General features: G+C 65.7%; 4 protein-coding genes across 4 annotated transcripts; all 4 read right to left on the bottom strand.

Moving 5' to 3' along the window:
• Positions 1-3,304: 3,304 nt before the first annotated feature.
• Positions 3,305-4,836, bottom strand: LOC112993820 (interferon-induced transmembrane protein 5). The gene is made up of 2 exons (XM_026117777.2): positions 4,546-4,836; positions 3,305-3,603 (listed from the first exon to the last, which is right to left on the bottom strand). The coding sequence occupies exons 1-2, from the start codon at positions 4,834-4,836 to the stop codon at positions 3,385-3,387; spliced, it is 510 nt and encodes a 169-aa protein (XP_025973562.2). The 3' UTR covers positions 3,305-3,384.
• A 1,070-nt stretch (positions 4,837-5,906) lies between these two features.
• Positions 5,907-9,395, bottom strand: LOC135328546 (dispanin subfamily A member 2b-like). The gene is made up of 2 exons (XM_064513255.1): positions 9,060-9,395; positions 5,907-6,331 (listed from the first exon to the last, which is right to left on the bottom strand). The coding sequence occupies exons 1-2, from the start codon at positions 9,246-9,248 to the stop codon at positions 6,179-6,181; spliced, it is 342 nt and encodes a 113-aa protein (XP_064369325.1). The 5' UTR covers positions 9,249-9,395; the 3' UTR covers positions 5,907-6,178.
• Positions 9,396-9,608: 213 nt separating this feature from the next.
• Positions 9,609-11,669, bottom strand: LOC135328545 (interferon-induced transmembrane protein 1-like). Its single transcript, XM_064513254.1, has 2 exons — positions 10,343-11,669; positions 9,609-9,883 (listed from the first exon to the last, which is right to left on the bottom strand). Exons 1-2 carry the CDS (start codon positions 10,562-10,564, stop codon positions 9,722-9,724), a joined length of 384 nt encoding a protein of 127 aa, XP_064369324.1. The 5' UTR covers positions 10,565-11,669; the 3' UTR covers positions 9,609-9,721.
• A 140-nt stretch (positions 11,670-11,809) lies between these two features.
• Positions 11,810-12,658, bottom strand: LOC135328544 (dispanin subfamily A member 2b-like). The gene is made up of 2 exons (XM_064513253.1): positions 12,372-12,658; positions 11,810-12,264 (listed from the first exon to the last, which is right to left on the bottom strand). The coding sequence occupies exons 1-2, from the start codon at positions 12,582-12,584 to the stop codon at positions 12,064-12,066; spliced, it is 414 nt and encodes a 137-aa protein (XP_064369323.1). The 5' UTR covers positions 12,585-12,658; the 3' UTR covers positions 11,810-12,063.
• Between the last annotated feature and the right edge of the window lie 268 nt (positions 12,659-12,926).

Below are 12,926 nucleotides of genomic sequence, written 5' to 3'. Positions count from 1 at the left end.
CAAAGATGAGAGCCTGCAAGCTGCTCTTGTAAACAAGCTCTCTAAACATCCGTGGCTGGTTTATTACTTCTTTAAACATCTCCATTTATAAGGATACCTCTGGCTGAATGAATCTGTGTTTAATCCAGCATGTACATGCGCTGACTTAACATCTCCACGTACATGCTGACTTTGTCCTTTCCTTCTTACTTATGTAGCTCAGGTTTTCAAAGGCATTTGGAAACTCAGCCGTAAATACTTTGACGCATCACTTCGAAACGTAAGCAAGCAAAAGAAGAAGAGGATCCCTTGGCCATAGCACAAAGCTGTCCTCAGTTTTCCTATGCAGAACAACCTGGATGCCGAGTTTCGGGCTGTCTCAGCCCTTGGGCAGTGGGCAGCAGGGAGCTGGCATAAGACAGCACGGCCCAGCACACAGGGCACCAGCCTGGGACTCGGCAGTTGGCTCCCAGCTCTGTCCTTGGCCTACTGGTGATCTGGTTTCCCCTTCTCCGAAAGCGGTATTATTGTTAAGCAAGTTATTGTGATTTTTTTCAAATGGTCAATGAGAACTTCCAATGTTGACGAAGTCCAATGTAACTTGAAGTGCAAAGGGGCAGAGAAAGCCCAGGCGTCGGTTACTGTTAACGTTATGTCAGATGAGAACGGGTGCGAAGTTGTTCCTCCAGGTAACCGGCGTGAGAGAGGAGGGAGGAAGTGTCGTGTATTTACTTAAGGCGTTTTTTGGTGTCCTAGAAAACCACGAAAGATAAAGTCAGTGCAGATGGGTTCCCAGCGTGTACTGCAGAAGTAACGCTTTCTTTCCCAGTGCCAAGCTTCAAAATGAGTTGGAAGGTTGCTGGAGAGCAGAGGCACCGGCTCTTGCACTTCAGCTCACTGGGCTAAACGAAGACGGGTGACTGCTCGGATGGCACTGCTGCTCCAGCCAAGTACGTGCTCCAGTGGAGTGCCTGCTCCGACATGCCTTCTGGAAACAACGCAAAGAGAAAGAAACGGTAAGGGCTGCTCTGCCAGCCGCTGTCAGACGCAAAGCAAGCGTTAAAGCCCTGAGGCGAAGGCTGGCACTGGCCTCTTATAGCCTCAGCACACACAAGCAGAGTCACTGGAGCCACAGCACGGGCCTCTGGTTAGAAAGGGCAGGAGCTGCGTTGTGTTTGGAAAGTAAAAGCACTGGGCATATGCTATGGGTGTATGCGTACAAACGCGGGGGCATGATACCCTGAAAGACCCAGCGCCCAATTCTGTAACCCACAGCAGTTTCTGCTGCCGCTTCCTCATTCCTCGGCATGGTTTTGGTGTCTCCTCTCCCCGTTCCACCCGCCTACCTGCCACACGCGTTTTCTGGAGCGGACATGTGTCAACAAGGGAATTTCAAAGCCGCTCCTGGCCCGACAACTTTTTTTCTCCTCTGTAAACAAAACCCAGAATTCTCAAATGAATCCCGGGGAGTTTATAAAAAGCCCTGTGGGCACTCCCCGCTGCAGGCGGCATGTGGGAATGCTTAGGGAAGGAGCAGGGAGAGTGCCCTGCCTTGTAATTACGCTGGCTCTACATCAGACTTTGTCAGAAACTGCTGAACCACTAATTACCGCCAGTTCTCAGCAGCAGGGCAGGACAGAAACGGACCCCTCCGTCCCCCCCACCCCTCCTCCGGTGACAGCAGGTCTCAGGCTGCATCTAGGTCTCGGTGTCGATGAGAGGACTGGGAGTCAACCCGCTCTCTAGGCTGGTTTGCAGACCCCCTCCTTTCACGGAGAGCTGCAAAACGCTCCCTTTCTTGCCTTGAATACCTTGGCAGAAGCTGTTTTCCAGGGTGACTCTGGCCAGATGCTGGGCCTGGCTCCCAGTAAGGAGCTGAGAGTGGGAGATGGGACGGTGCTGTCCTTGGGCTGAGGGTAGCCCGACTGGTCCGTGCCCAGGTCCAGCAGGACTTCAGCCCTTGGAGGTGTGTAGGCACACTGCCCTCAGCTTGCTGCAGGTGCTGTCTGGTGGGAAACACAGGACAGCTCCTAGGAGCTATAAAAACACCCCTGCTTCTCCCCCGAGCGAGACTGTAACAAGGGAGGAGGAGGAGGAACCCACCGCCCTGGAGCCGTGCTTGCCGGCAGGATCATCAGACCAAGAGGCTCCGGGTGAACCAACACCTCCGAGGTTGGTAGCTGAGCTTACTCGGAGGAGGTTGGTGACACATTTGTCTCAAGCTTGGGATGTTGCTTCCCAAATCCCCCCCCGCCGGCCCCACCTTCCCAGGTGCACAGGCATGGGGAGGTGCCAAGCTTGTCCCCCGAAGCTGCCCAGTTCCTCCGACAGCGCGGAGGCACGTGGGATGGTTTCTAGAGCTACTTCTTTGCGGGGCTTGCTGTGTCTTCCTCTCAGGCTAGAAAAGCAGCCCGAGAGCCTTCCTCGTGGTAGCCTGGCTCCTCCGCTTGTTTCTTTTCCATGCCCAAGGGGAGCAGAGGGAGAGCTAAAATGAGACAGGATTACGGCCAAAGTCCCTGTGCGGTCCTGGTTTATGCGAGCTATAACGGGACAGGCGGTGTGTGCCAGCATCCCGCATCACTCACGGTCACAGCAACCTCTGCATCACTGCCTGGGGACGAGCTGGAGGGTTCCTGCTTTACAATGAGTCTACAGGTGTCAGCCCCATTCAGAGGGGATAATATCTTATTTTGCAAATTATTGTCCAACGGGTACCACTCCCTGCTGGGCTGAGAAACTCCTCTCGCTTTTTACTCCTTTCCTTTCCTCAGTCATCGATGGGAGCCCGTGTTGCTCTCACCCCCATGGCCTGTGGTTATTTTGGATCGAGCATCCTTAAAAGTAACGTAGATTACTAAGTCTCCTCCTTGTGAAGAGCGTGAGTGTAAGTATGTCATCTTAGCATGCCCCTCTGCCCTACGCACATACACACGCAGAAGACTCGCAATGTGTGGAATTATTTAATGATTTAAATAGTAATCACCAAGGCTGGCTGGATGCTGTAGCCCACGCAGTATAAAGTGGTTAAAAAAAAAAAAATAACAGGGTAAATGGGTAAACTAACCCCACGAGAAGCAGGGCAGGGAGCTGGGGTCAAGCACCTCGGCGCTGGACCGGGCACGGGGGAGGCGAGAGGCCAGGGGAGACTCGGCCGCGCAGAAGCCTGTGGGGTCTATGAGGCCGTGCGGAGGTTGCCTCCATGCCCCACGTGCTGCTCTAAGGGCAGGGAAGCTCCTGCAACACGTTCCGGGGCCCTCGGGCGCTGCAGGAGGACACGTGTGAGCCCCAGGGCTCCGGACGGCAGAGACGGGCAGCGGTATTAGTGGCCGGTTATGCTGGACCGGCAGCCTATTCGGGAGGCCACAAGCGATGCAGAGGAGTTTCTGCCAACCCTTCGCCCGCCGGTCACTTGTCGTCGTCGTCGCTCATGCTGAGCTGGTAGCTGAAGAAGTCTATGGACTCCTGGGCGAGCTTGGAGAGGTGGATGACGCCCGTGATGATGAGGGCGGTGAGCAGGAGCGGCAGCAGCAGGCTCCCCACCGTGGCCAGGATGTTGTAGCATCTGGCCTTGGAGCTGAAGTGCCGAGCGGCTTCCACGTCTCCGGCCACTTTCTGGTCCCGTGCCTGCAACAGCCGAGACGGGGTGACCAGCCGAGCTGGCGGTGGCGAAAGCAACAGGGCCGCGGTACCAAAACTGCCCGCGGTCCTCCTTCCCTCCCCGCGGCTCCAGGAAGACCCGTGTCCCTTCCCTCTCTTTGCAGCCCCGCTGAACCCGAGGTGCATCTGAGTCCAGCCGCTGCCTGGACCTCCTTCTAGCCTCCCTACTTGCCTCGCTGGAAGCAACGTGGCAGCGCCGCGCTCTTGCACCCTGCAATTTAGCCCTCCCGGCTCTGCCAAGATCTCCGCCAGCTCGGCTTTGCGGGCAGCCCCCAGCCAGCCTTTGCCTCATCTCTGCTCCTCACCCTCTTGTTTTGTGCCTCCAGGGAAACGTCGTGGCCCCGGGGGACTGGCCAGGCTCACAGAGCAAAGGACGGAGGCTCCAGACCTCCCTTTCCCTAGTCTCTCTGCCCCGGCTGAGTCCGGCTGGAGCTGTTCCTGCCGGACAGCAGGTCCCGTGGGGGAGCCGGGGCGGCATCTCATCTCTCTGCCTCCAGCACCTTCTGCGGAGAGCGGCTGGTGCCCAGCGCTACGTCCCTGCTCGGCCAGCGGCAGCCCCGGGGTGGCCGGAAGGTGCGATTAGCTGGGGAGGGTCTTACAGCCTCGGTAATAGGTGGCAGGAAGGGATGGGGGGGACGTTAACAGGGAACGGTGTCACCCACAAATGGCAGGGGGACAAGGTCCTCGTAAAGGTGTTGGACTCTCTCTCTAGCATCCTCGACCCCAGCCCTCCCAGGCAGTCTGCGTTCCCTATTTCCTCCGTATCTCCTTGGGGAATCCCCCCTCGACGTGGTGTCAGCGACTCGGAGCACGAGGAAGGCTCTCGGAAACACCAGGTAAGCCCGAAGACGGGTCTCCTGGCTGTCTCTGCCCCGTGGGGCGGCATTCCCAAGCGCGGCCTCTCCTTACCTTGACAGAGAAGGCGAGAGCCACGAAGCCGAGGCAGCAGAAGTTCATGTAGATGGTGTTGAAGACGGACCAGATCAGGTGGTCGCGGGGCGCCACGGAGGAGCCGACGGCGATGACGGTGGGAGAAGGGTCCCGCTTGTGGGACGTCACGGGCAGGTAGTCCTCGCGGGGGTAGGAGGTGTCCATGGCCGCGGGAGGAGCGGCCCTCGGCTCTCCTGCGCTAGCAGCCCGGCTGGGGCAGCAGGGCACCACAGCCCCTTTATATAGGCCCTGCCTCCGGCCCGGGCCCATCTTCTCTATATATAAATCGGAGAAATTACAGCCCTGCCCGGGCTGTGGTTATCAGAAAGGCTTGGCTGGGAGCTAGGAGCAGCAGGACTTGGTTTTGCGAGCCTGCCTCCCCCCTGGAAGTATATAGGGAGAGGTTTTTTATATTCCGCCTTCCTCCCAGAGCGGATCACAAACCGCTCCAGCCCGCGGCAGGGCTGGGCAGAGGGACAGCGGCTCGGGGAGAAGCTGGATGGCCAAGGTGGTAGTGGGGGGGGGGGGGGTCCATGGGAAAGCTTTGAAGAAGCCATCGGCAGCGGCCAGCATCCTTTCCGGCCTCTCCGCCTGTCTCCTGGGGCTCCGCGGGAGCCCTGATCCAAAGGTCGCCCCAGGTCTCGGTGCACCAAACGGGACCGGTCCCTGGAGGAGCGGAGGCCGGGCAGAGCCTCCGTGCCGGGTTTGCCGAGGAAACCGCGTCTCGCGTGGTCCTGCCGCCACCCGACACCTTCAGCGCGTGAAGGTGCTGCTCGGCTTGGACAACCGCGAGGGCGTCCTGCCCCTGAGCTGGCACCGGTGGCGAGGGGTCCCGGCCGAGCCCTCGTGACCGCGAGCGCGTCTGGTGCCGTTAAGAGAAATGGGCTTTGGGCTGCTGTTCGGAAACAGCCGCGGAAGCGTGTTTGCACAGCACCTGGGCTATCGGTGCTCGGGGCGGCTGAGGGCTGTTGAAAGCTCTCTATGCTTTGTTTTCCCCGCTTTGGAGATAGCATTAAGTGGGAATTTGGCTCCTGGCACAGCCCTAGGCCAGTCCCTGGCGGTGGAAGGAGATGGTGCAACGCTTTTGGGTGCTTTTGGGTACAAATGCTTCTTCCCTGCTTTGCCCCAGGAAACCGGCCCCGGGGAGGGTCCCCCCCCCCCCCCCCCCCCCCCCCCCCCCCCCGTTACTAAAAGCCCCTGTCCTGGCAGCGGCTGAAGCATCTGGGGTGGTGGATGATGGGGCGAGGAGCTTCTCGCTGCTGGGTCCCGAGGGCATCCCCCGTGTCTCCCCCCGTCCCGGCCCATCGTCGTGCCCGTGGGCCCTGAATAAAGCGCCAGGCTTTGCGGGAAGCTTTATTTGTGCCCGACAGCGGCGTTGCGCCCGCGTTAAATACCAGCGCGGCCGGGAGAGCCCCTCGCCTCCCTTCCAGGGTGCCCCAGCCGGGGCGCTGGGAGCGGCCACCCATCCCGGCCCTTACGGCGGCGGAGCGGGGGGCAGCGGCCGTGTCCCGGCTCTTCGGTCCATGCCGGGGTGCCGGCGCGCTTTCGGGGAGAAAAGCGGGAGGGCAGCGAGCGGGTCGGGTGCCCGGAGCGGGGGGCGAGCGGCGGCGCGTCAAGCCCTCTGGCCCGCCGCGACGGCGAGGATGACGACGATGGCCACCACGGCGACGGCCAGCAGCAGCGAGCTGATGATGTTGAGCACCTTGGCGCGGGTGCTGTACCGCCGGGCGCCCTCCACGTCCCCCAGCACCTTGCAGTCGCGGGCCTGCGGGGGCGAAGCCCGAGGGCTCAGCAGGAGTGGTCGGACCCCCGTGGGGGGGCCGGGGGGGCCGGGGCTGGGGTTAGGGGGTCCCACCCAGCTGGGGTGGCTGCCAGGTGGGGCTGGGACCTCATGGATGCGCGGCCCCGGGGCGGGGATTTGAGCATGGATACCGGGCACGGGCTGGGTCAGGGGACCGGATCGGGGGTCCCAAGACAAGCCGGCACGGGGATGCGGGGTCCTGGGTTGGGGGGGGGGATCGGGACAGGCTGGGTGGGGAGACTGGACCGAGGGCTCAGATCAGGCTGGTTTGGAGGGACTGGATCAGTGGGCACCTGGTTGGGCTGAGTCTGGGGGCTGGATGGGGGGGGGGGGTCTTGGTCAGCGTGGCTTCAGGGCACAGGATCGGGGGGGTCCTGGTCAGATGGGTCTGGGGGGCTGGGTTGGGGGTCCCGATCAGCGTGGGGCTGGGGCACAGGATCGGGGCAGGGGGTCCCCTGGTCGGGGTGGGTCCAGGGCACAGGATTGAGGGGTGCTGGTCAGATGGGTCTGGGGAACCGGATCGGGGGTCCCAGTCAGTGGGGGTCTGGGGGTCAGATTGGGGGTCCTGGTTGGCATGGGTCCAGGGCACAGGATCAGGGTGGTCCCGGTCAGATGGGTCTGGGGGACTGGATCGGGGGTCCCAGTTGGGGGGTCCTGGCCGGGCTGGCTCTGGGGGCTGGCTCAGGGGTCCCAGTTGGGGTGGGTCTGAGGGCCAGATTGGGCGTCCTGGTCGAGGTGGGTCCAGGGCACAGGATTGTGGGGGTCCCAGTCAGGTGGGTCTGGGGGACTGGATTGGGGGTCCCAGTTAGCATGGGTCTGGGAGACCAGCCTGGGGGTGCTGGTTGGGGTGGGTCTGGGTACCAGCTTGGGGGTCCCAGTCAGGGTGGGTCTGGGGGACCGGATCGGGGGGGTGCCAGTCAGATGGGTCTGGGGCACAGGATCGGGGGGTCCTGGTCAGATGGGTCTGGGGGACTGGGTTGGGGGTCCCAGTCAGCGTAGGGCTGGGGCACAGGATTGGGGGGTTCTCGGTCGGTGTGGGTCCAGGGCACAGGATCGAGGGGTGCCAGTCAGATAGGTCGGGGGACTGGATCGGGGGTCCCAATTGGGGGTCCCGGCCGGGCCAGCTCTGGGGACTGGCTTGGGGGTCCTGGTCGGGGTGAGTTGGGGGCCAGATTGGGGGTCCCAGTTGAGGTGGGTCCAGGGCACAGGATTGTGGGGGTCCCGGTCAGGTGGGTCTGGGGGACCAGCTTGGGGGTCCCGGTCAGGGTGGGTCTGCGGGACTGGATTGGGGGGTGCCAGTCAGATGGGTCTGGGGCACTAGATCAGGGAGTCCTGGTTGGGGTGGGTCTGGGGTCCAGCTTGGGGGTCCTGGTTGGGGTGGGTCTGGGGGACCAGATCAAGGGGTGCCATTCAGATGGGTCTGGGGGACCAGACCGGGGAGTCTTGGTTGGGGTGGGTCTGGGGACCAGCTTGGGTGTCCCAGCTGGGGTGGGTCTGGGGGACCAGCCTGGGGGTTCTGGCTGGGGTGGGTCTGGGGGACCGGATCGGGGGTCCTGGTCGGAGTGGGTCTGGGGACTGGATTGGGGGGTCCTGGTTGGGGTGGGTCTGGGGCACTAGATCAGGGAGTCCTGGTTGGGGTGGGTCTGGGGACCAGCTTGGGGGCCCCAACTGGGGGGGTCTGGGGGACCAGCCTGGGGGTCCTGGTTGGGGTGGGTCTGGGGGACTGGATCGGGGGTCCTGGTCGGAGTGGGTCTAAGGACTGGATTGGGGGGGGGTCTGGGTCGGGGTGGGTCTGGGGGACCGGATCGGGGGGTGCCAGTCAGACGGGTCTGGGGGACCAGATCGGGGAGTCCCGGTCGGGGTGGGTCTGGGGGCCAGCTTGGGGGTCCTGGTTGGGGTGGGTCTGGGGGACTGGATTGGGGGTCCTGGTCGGGGTGGGTCTGGGGGACCGGATTGGGTGTCCCAACTGGGGTGGGTCTGGGGACCAGCTTGGGTGTCCCAACTGGGGTGGGTCTGGGGGACCAGCCTGGGGGTCCCAGCTGGGGTGGGTCTGGGGGACCAGATCGGGGGTCCTGGTTGGGGTGGGTCTGGGGACTGGATTTGGGGGTCCTGGCTGGGGTGGGTCTGGGGGACTGGATTGGGGGTCCTGGTTGGGGTGGGTCTGGGGGACCAGCCTGGAGGTCCTGGTTGGGATGGGTCTGGGGACTGGTTTGGTGGTCCTGGTTGGGGTGGGTCTGGGGTACCAGCTTGGGGGTTCCAGTCAGATAGGTCTGGGGCACTAGATCAGGGAGTCCTGGTTGGGGTGGGTCTGGGGGCCAGCTTGGGGGCCCTGGTTGGGGTGGGTCTGGGGGACTGGATTGGGGGTCCTGGTCGGGGTGGGTCTGGGGACTAGCTTGGGGGTCCCAACTGGGGTGGGTCTGGGGGACCAGCCTGGGGGTTCTGGCTGGGGTGGGTCTGGGGGACTGGATCGGGGGTCCTGGTCGGAGTGGGTCTAGGGACTGGATTGGGGGGGGGGGTCTGGGTCGGGGTGGGTCTGGGGGACCGGATCGGGGGGTGCCAGTCAGACGGGTCTGGGGGACCAGATCGGGGAGTCCCGGTCGGGGTGGGTCTGGGGGCTGGCTCGGAGGTCCCAGTCGGGGGTCCCGGCCGGGCCGGCTCGGGGGGGGGGGGGGCCGGGAGGGGGCCGGCTCACCTTGATGGAGAAGATGAGGGCGGGGAAGCAGAGGCAGCCCAGGTAGGCGAAGCCCTGGCCCAGCAGCACGTTGAAGAGGGACCAGAGGACGAAGTCGCGGGGCTGCCCGTCGTCGGGGCGGGCGGCGCGGGGTGGCCCCTGCCCGGGGGGCTGCAGGGCGATGCACACGTCCGTCTGCTGGGGCTGCATGGCCGCCGAGCCGAGCCGAGCCGAGCTGAGCCGAGCTGAGCCGAGCCGAGCCGAGCCGAGCCGCCGGCCGCGGAGCAGTGCCAGCGGGAAATGAAACTCAGCCCGTCCGGGCCTGGCGAGAGGGGGGGGGGGGGAACCACGAGGGCGGCCCGCGCCGTCCCCCGTGCCGGCCCGCGCCGCCCCCCCGGGGTCCCCCGCGGCCTCCGCTTCGCCCACCGCCCCCCCCCCCGCCTCGGCTCGCGGCCGGCCGAGCCGGGGTCGCCCCGGACCCTCGGCGGTCGCTCCGCAGGTTTCCGAGCCGGAGCCGTGCAAGGGGTCCGCGATGACCCTCGGCACCCCCCAAAAACCACGATACCCCCCCAAAAAAACACGATACCTCCCGAAACGCAAGAGCACAGCAGCTTTATTGGGCTTTACGGGGCCGGGGCCGGCGGGCGAAGCAGCGGGGGGGGCCGGGCGCCGCGGCGGGGGCCCTACGTGGCGAGGTGCAGCATCGGGGCGTACAGAAAGAGCAGCACCAGCCACAGGGCGAGGAGCAGGGTGCCCAGGACGAAGGCGGCGATGTTCAGGTGCATGGCCGTCGTCCCGTATTTCCCCGCGAGCAGCGGCTGCCGGGCGATTTTCTCGTCTCTGGCCTGCGGAGAGGAAGAGGAGGGAGAGGGGAGCGAGAGGGCGAGGGTGCAAGGGGTCCGCGGGCTCCTTCTCCGCGGGTTATCGAAAGCCATAAAATTCGGCAACGGGCTTCTTGGAGGAAGGCTGGGAGGGAGCGCCAGGGCCAAGGGGCAGCCGGCGGCGCCGGCCGCGCTTCCCCCGCCGCCTCCCCGCCGCCCTTCGCCCCCGCGGCCGACGTAGCGGGCTCGCCGCCGGGCCGGGCTTTCGGGGGGCCGCGGAGCCGCGTTCGGCGCTCGGCAAAGCCGGTCGGCTCCGAAGGTCGGTCCGTAGGTAGCCGGTTCCCACCGGGAGCGCCGGGGAAGCGTTGAGGCCTCCCCGCGAGCGAGGAGGGCGGCGGGCGCCCAGCATATTGGACCGGTCTTGGCGTTGGGTTGGCGGGGGGGGTCCGAAAGCAGCCCGTCCCCCCCCCTGTTTCCCCTCACCTTGACGGAGAAGATGAGGGCGATGAAGCCCAGGCAGAAAGGGTTGCAGCAGCACAAGGTGTTGAAGAAGGACCAGAGCACGTAGTCCCGCGGCGCCGGCGCGGGGCTGGGGACCTCCGCCCGGCCGAACGCGGTGGCGGGGGCGGCGTACGGGGGGCCCTGCCCGTAGAAGGGCCCCGAGGGCGGCATGTTGATGCTGACGGCGGGCGGGTAGCTCTCCATGGCGGGCGAGGAGCCGCGGCGCCCGCGGCCGCCCGGTTATAGGCGAGGGGAGGGTTTGCCGGGGTGGGGAGCCGGCGGGGCACGGCCGTCGGGCGCAAGGTGCAAAGGGCGGCGGCGGCACCGGGGCGTTTCGGAGGCGCCCGCTCCGCTTTCGGGACGGGGGAGCAGCCCCGTTTCGGCGGGCGAGGGAAGGCCCGGTTTTATAGGAGCAGCACCACACTTTTCACTTCCAGCCTTCGGATGAGCCCCGGCGCGGCGGGGCTTTCGCCTTCGGGGCGGGAGCGCGGCGGGGATTTTCTTCCCTTCTCCTCCAATTTCGGTCGCCAGGTGCCCCGGCTGCGGAGGGAGGGCCGGGAAGGCGATTCGGGACAGCAGGAGCCACGGGAGGGAGGGAAAACCCAGGAGAGCGAGCGGCCCTTCCCGCCCGGCACGGGGGATCAGGCTGCCCCCCCCCCCCCAAACCAAGCCGAGCCCTGGCACTTTCCTGGGAAAAAAAAAACCCCCAAACAGGTTTTCTGCCGCTCGGCAGAGCAGGGAGGGTGGCGATAAATGAAGCTTTGCAATCGGAGGGGGGGGAACATTCGCGGAGAGGGGGAAAGCGGGCGCGGGAGAGCCGGCGGCCCAGCACACCCGGCCGGAGCTCGGCCAAAAAAGCGTTGTATAACGGGACGGGGCCGCTGCCAGCGGTGCAACGCGGAAGCGGCGCCAAACCCCGAGCGAGCGGGGCGATGTTTTCGAGCAGGGGGTTGACGACCTTTCGAAATGCTTTTCAGCTCCCACCGGCGAGCCGGGGACATTTAGTCACGTTCCCCGCTCCAGGGCAGAGTTGACCGCCCCAGAGCCGGGGCGGCTGGTAAATGCGGCTGTTTGCAGCCGGGGGGAAAGGGGGGGGGCACGTGCCGCTTTGCTTTTACGGGAAGAAGAGCGGGAATGAAGGAACGAATGATTCACCCGGGCGGCAGCGCCAGGGCCTCCGCAACAAGTAACGGCCGCGTTTCGTGGGAAGGGTTGCTGGCAGCTCAGTCGCGAGCGCCGATTCTTGGCAGCAGGCTCCGTTCTTCGAAAAACAGGGAGGGGGAAAGGGAAAAAAAAAAAAGAGCCCGGGGGCCTCTGTCCCCGACGCCGCGCGAGAGCAACGCGTGCGGTTTGGGAGGCCCGAACCGCGCGACCCCGGCGCCTCCTCCTAAAGCGCTGGGGCGTCCGCGGCCCGAGGCCCCCGCGGGGAGAAAGACGAGGCGCGAGGAAAACGGGGAGGCAACTTTTATTGGCGCGGCGTCTTTTCCGCGGGGCGCTTCTGCTCCTCGGGCCTCATCTCGCCGGCGCTCGGCGCGACTACAGAACAAACCGCAAAAGTCACCCCCAGCCACCCCCCCCCCCCCCAAAAAAAAAGACAACCCCACAGCCAAGCTGCAAGCGGAAAAGCAGACTTCGCGCCGCGATGATGCCGCCGCTCCTCGGGGCCCTCGGGCGAGGCGGGAGGACGCCGGGCGAGCGGGCGGCTAGCCGCGGCCGGGGAAGCCGTAGCCGTCCTGCTCGCGGTGGACCCAGCTCGCCACGGCGATGGTGCCCGTGGCCAGCAGGATGCCGACGAGGACGAGGAGCAGGATGCTGAGCAGCAGGGCGGTGATGTTGAGGCACTTGGCGGTGGAGCCGTAGCTGAGGGCCCCGCTGTAGTCGCCCAGCACTTTGCGGTCCCTGGACTGCGAAGGGAAAGGCGAGCGGGTGTCAGCGCCGGGGTCGGGGGTGGGGGGGGGGGACACGGGTGGGCGGCAAACCCGCCCCCCCCCCCCCCCCCCCGGGCGCCCACCTTGACGGAGAAGACGAGGGCCAGGAAGCCGAGGCAGCAGAAGTTCACGTAGAGGCTGCTGCAGAGCGACCAGGCGAGGTGGTCGCGGGGGGGCGGCTCGGCCGGCGCCACCTGCACCACGGCGGCGCCCCGCGGCAGCGCCTCCATGTCGGGACCCTCCTTGAGCGGCTCGTAGAGCGGCAGCGCCGGCCCCAGGCAGCGGCCCCCGTCCATGCCGCGCCGCGACTGCCGCCCCGCCGCCGCCGCCGCCGCCGCAGCCCAGCGGGCGGGAGGAGCCGCCGCCGCCCCCCCGGCCCCCCCCCCCCCCCCCCGGCTGCCGCCCGCCCCGCGCCCGCGGTTTCGTTTCCCGGCCGCTGCTGGGGGATCCGCGCGCGGGGCGGGGGGGGGGGGGGGGATCAGCTCGGTGTGGGGTCCATGTGGGGCTTGGCTCCGGGGGGGGGACAGGGGGCGGTTCGGCTCTGCATGGGGCTCCCTGTGGGGCTCCGCTCGCCATGGAGCTCAGTGTGGGGCTCGGCTCCACGTGGGGCTTCCTGTGGGGCTCTGCTCCATGTGGGG

This window comes from Dromaius novaehollandiae, chromosome 5 (assembly GCF_036370855.1).
Source record: "Dromaius novaehollandiae isolate bDroNov1 chromosome 5, bDroNov1.hap1, whole genome shotgun sequence".
In the NCBI taxonomy this organism is placed as follows: domain Eukaryota; kingdom Metazoa; phylum Chordata; class Aves; order Casuariiformes; family Dromaiidae; genus Dromaius; species Dromaius novaehollandiae.
The sequence above is the reverse complement of the archived record's forward strand: the minus strand, read 5'-3'. Positions and strand labels throughout refer to the sequence as shown.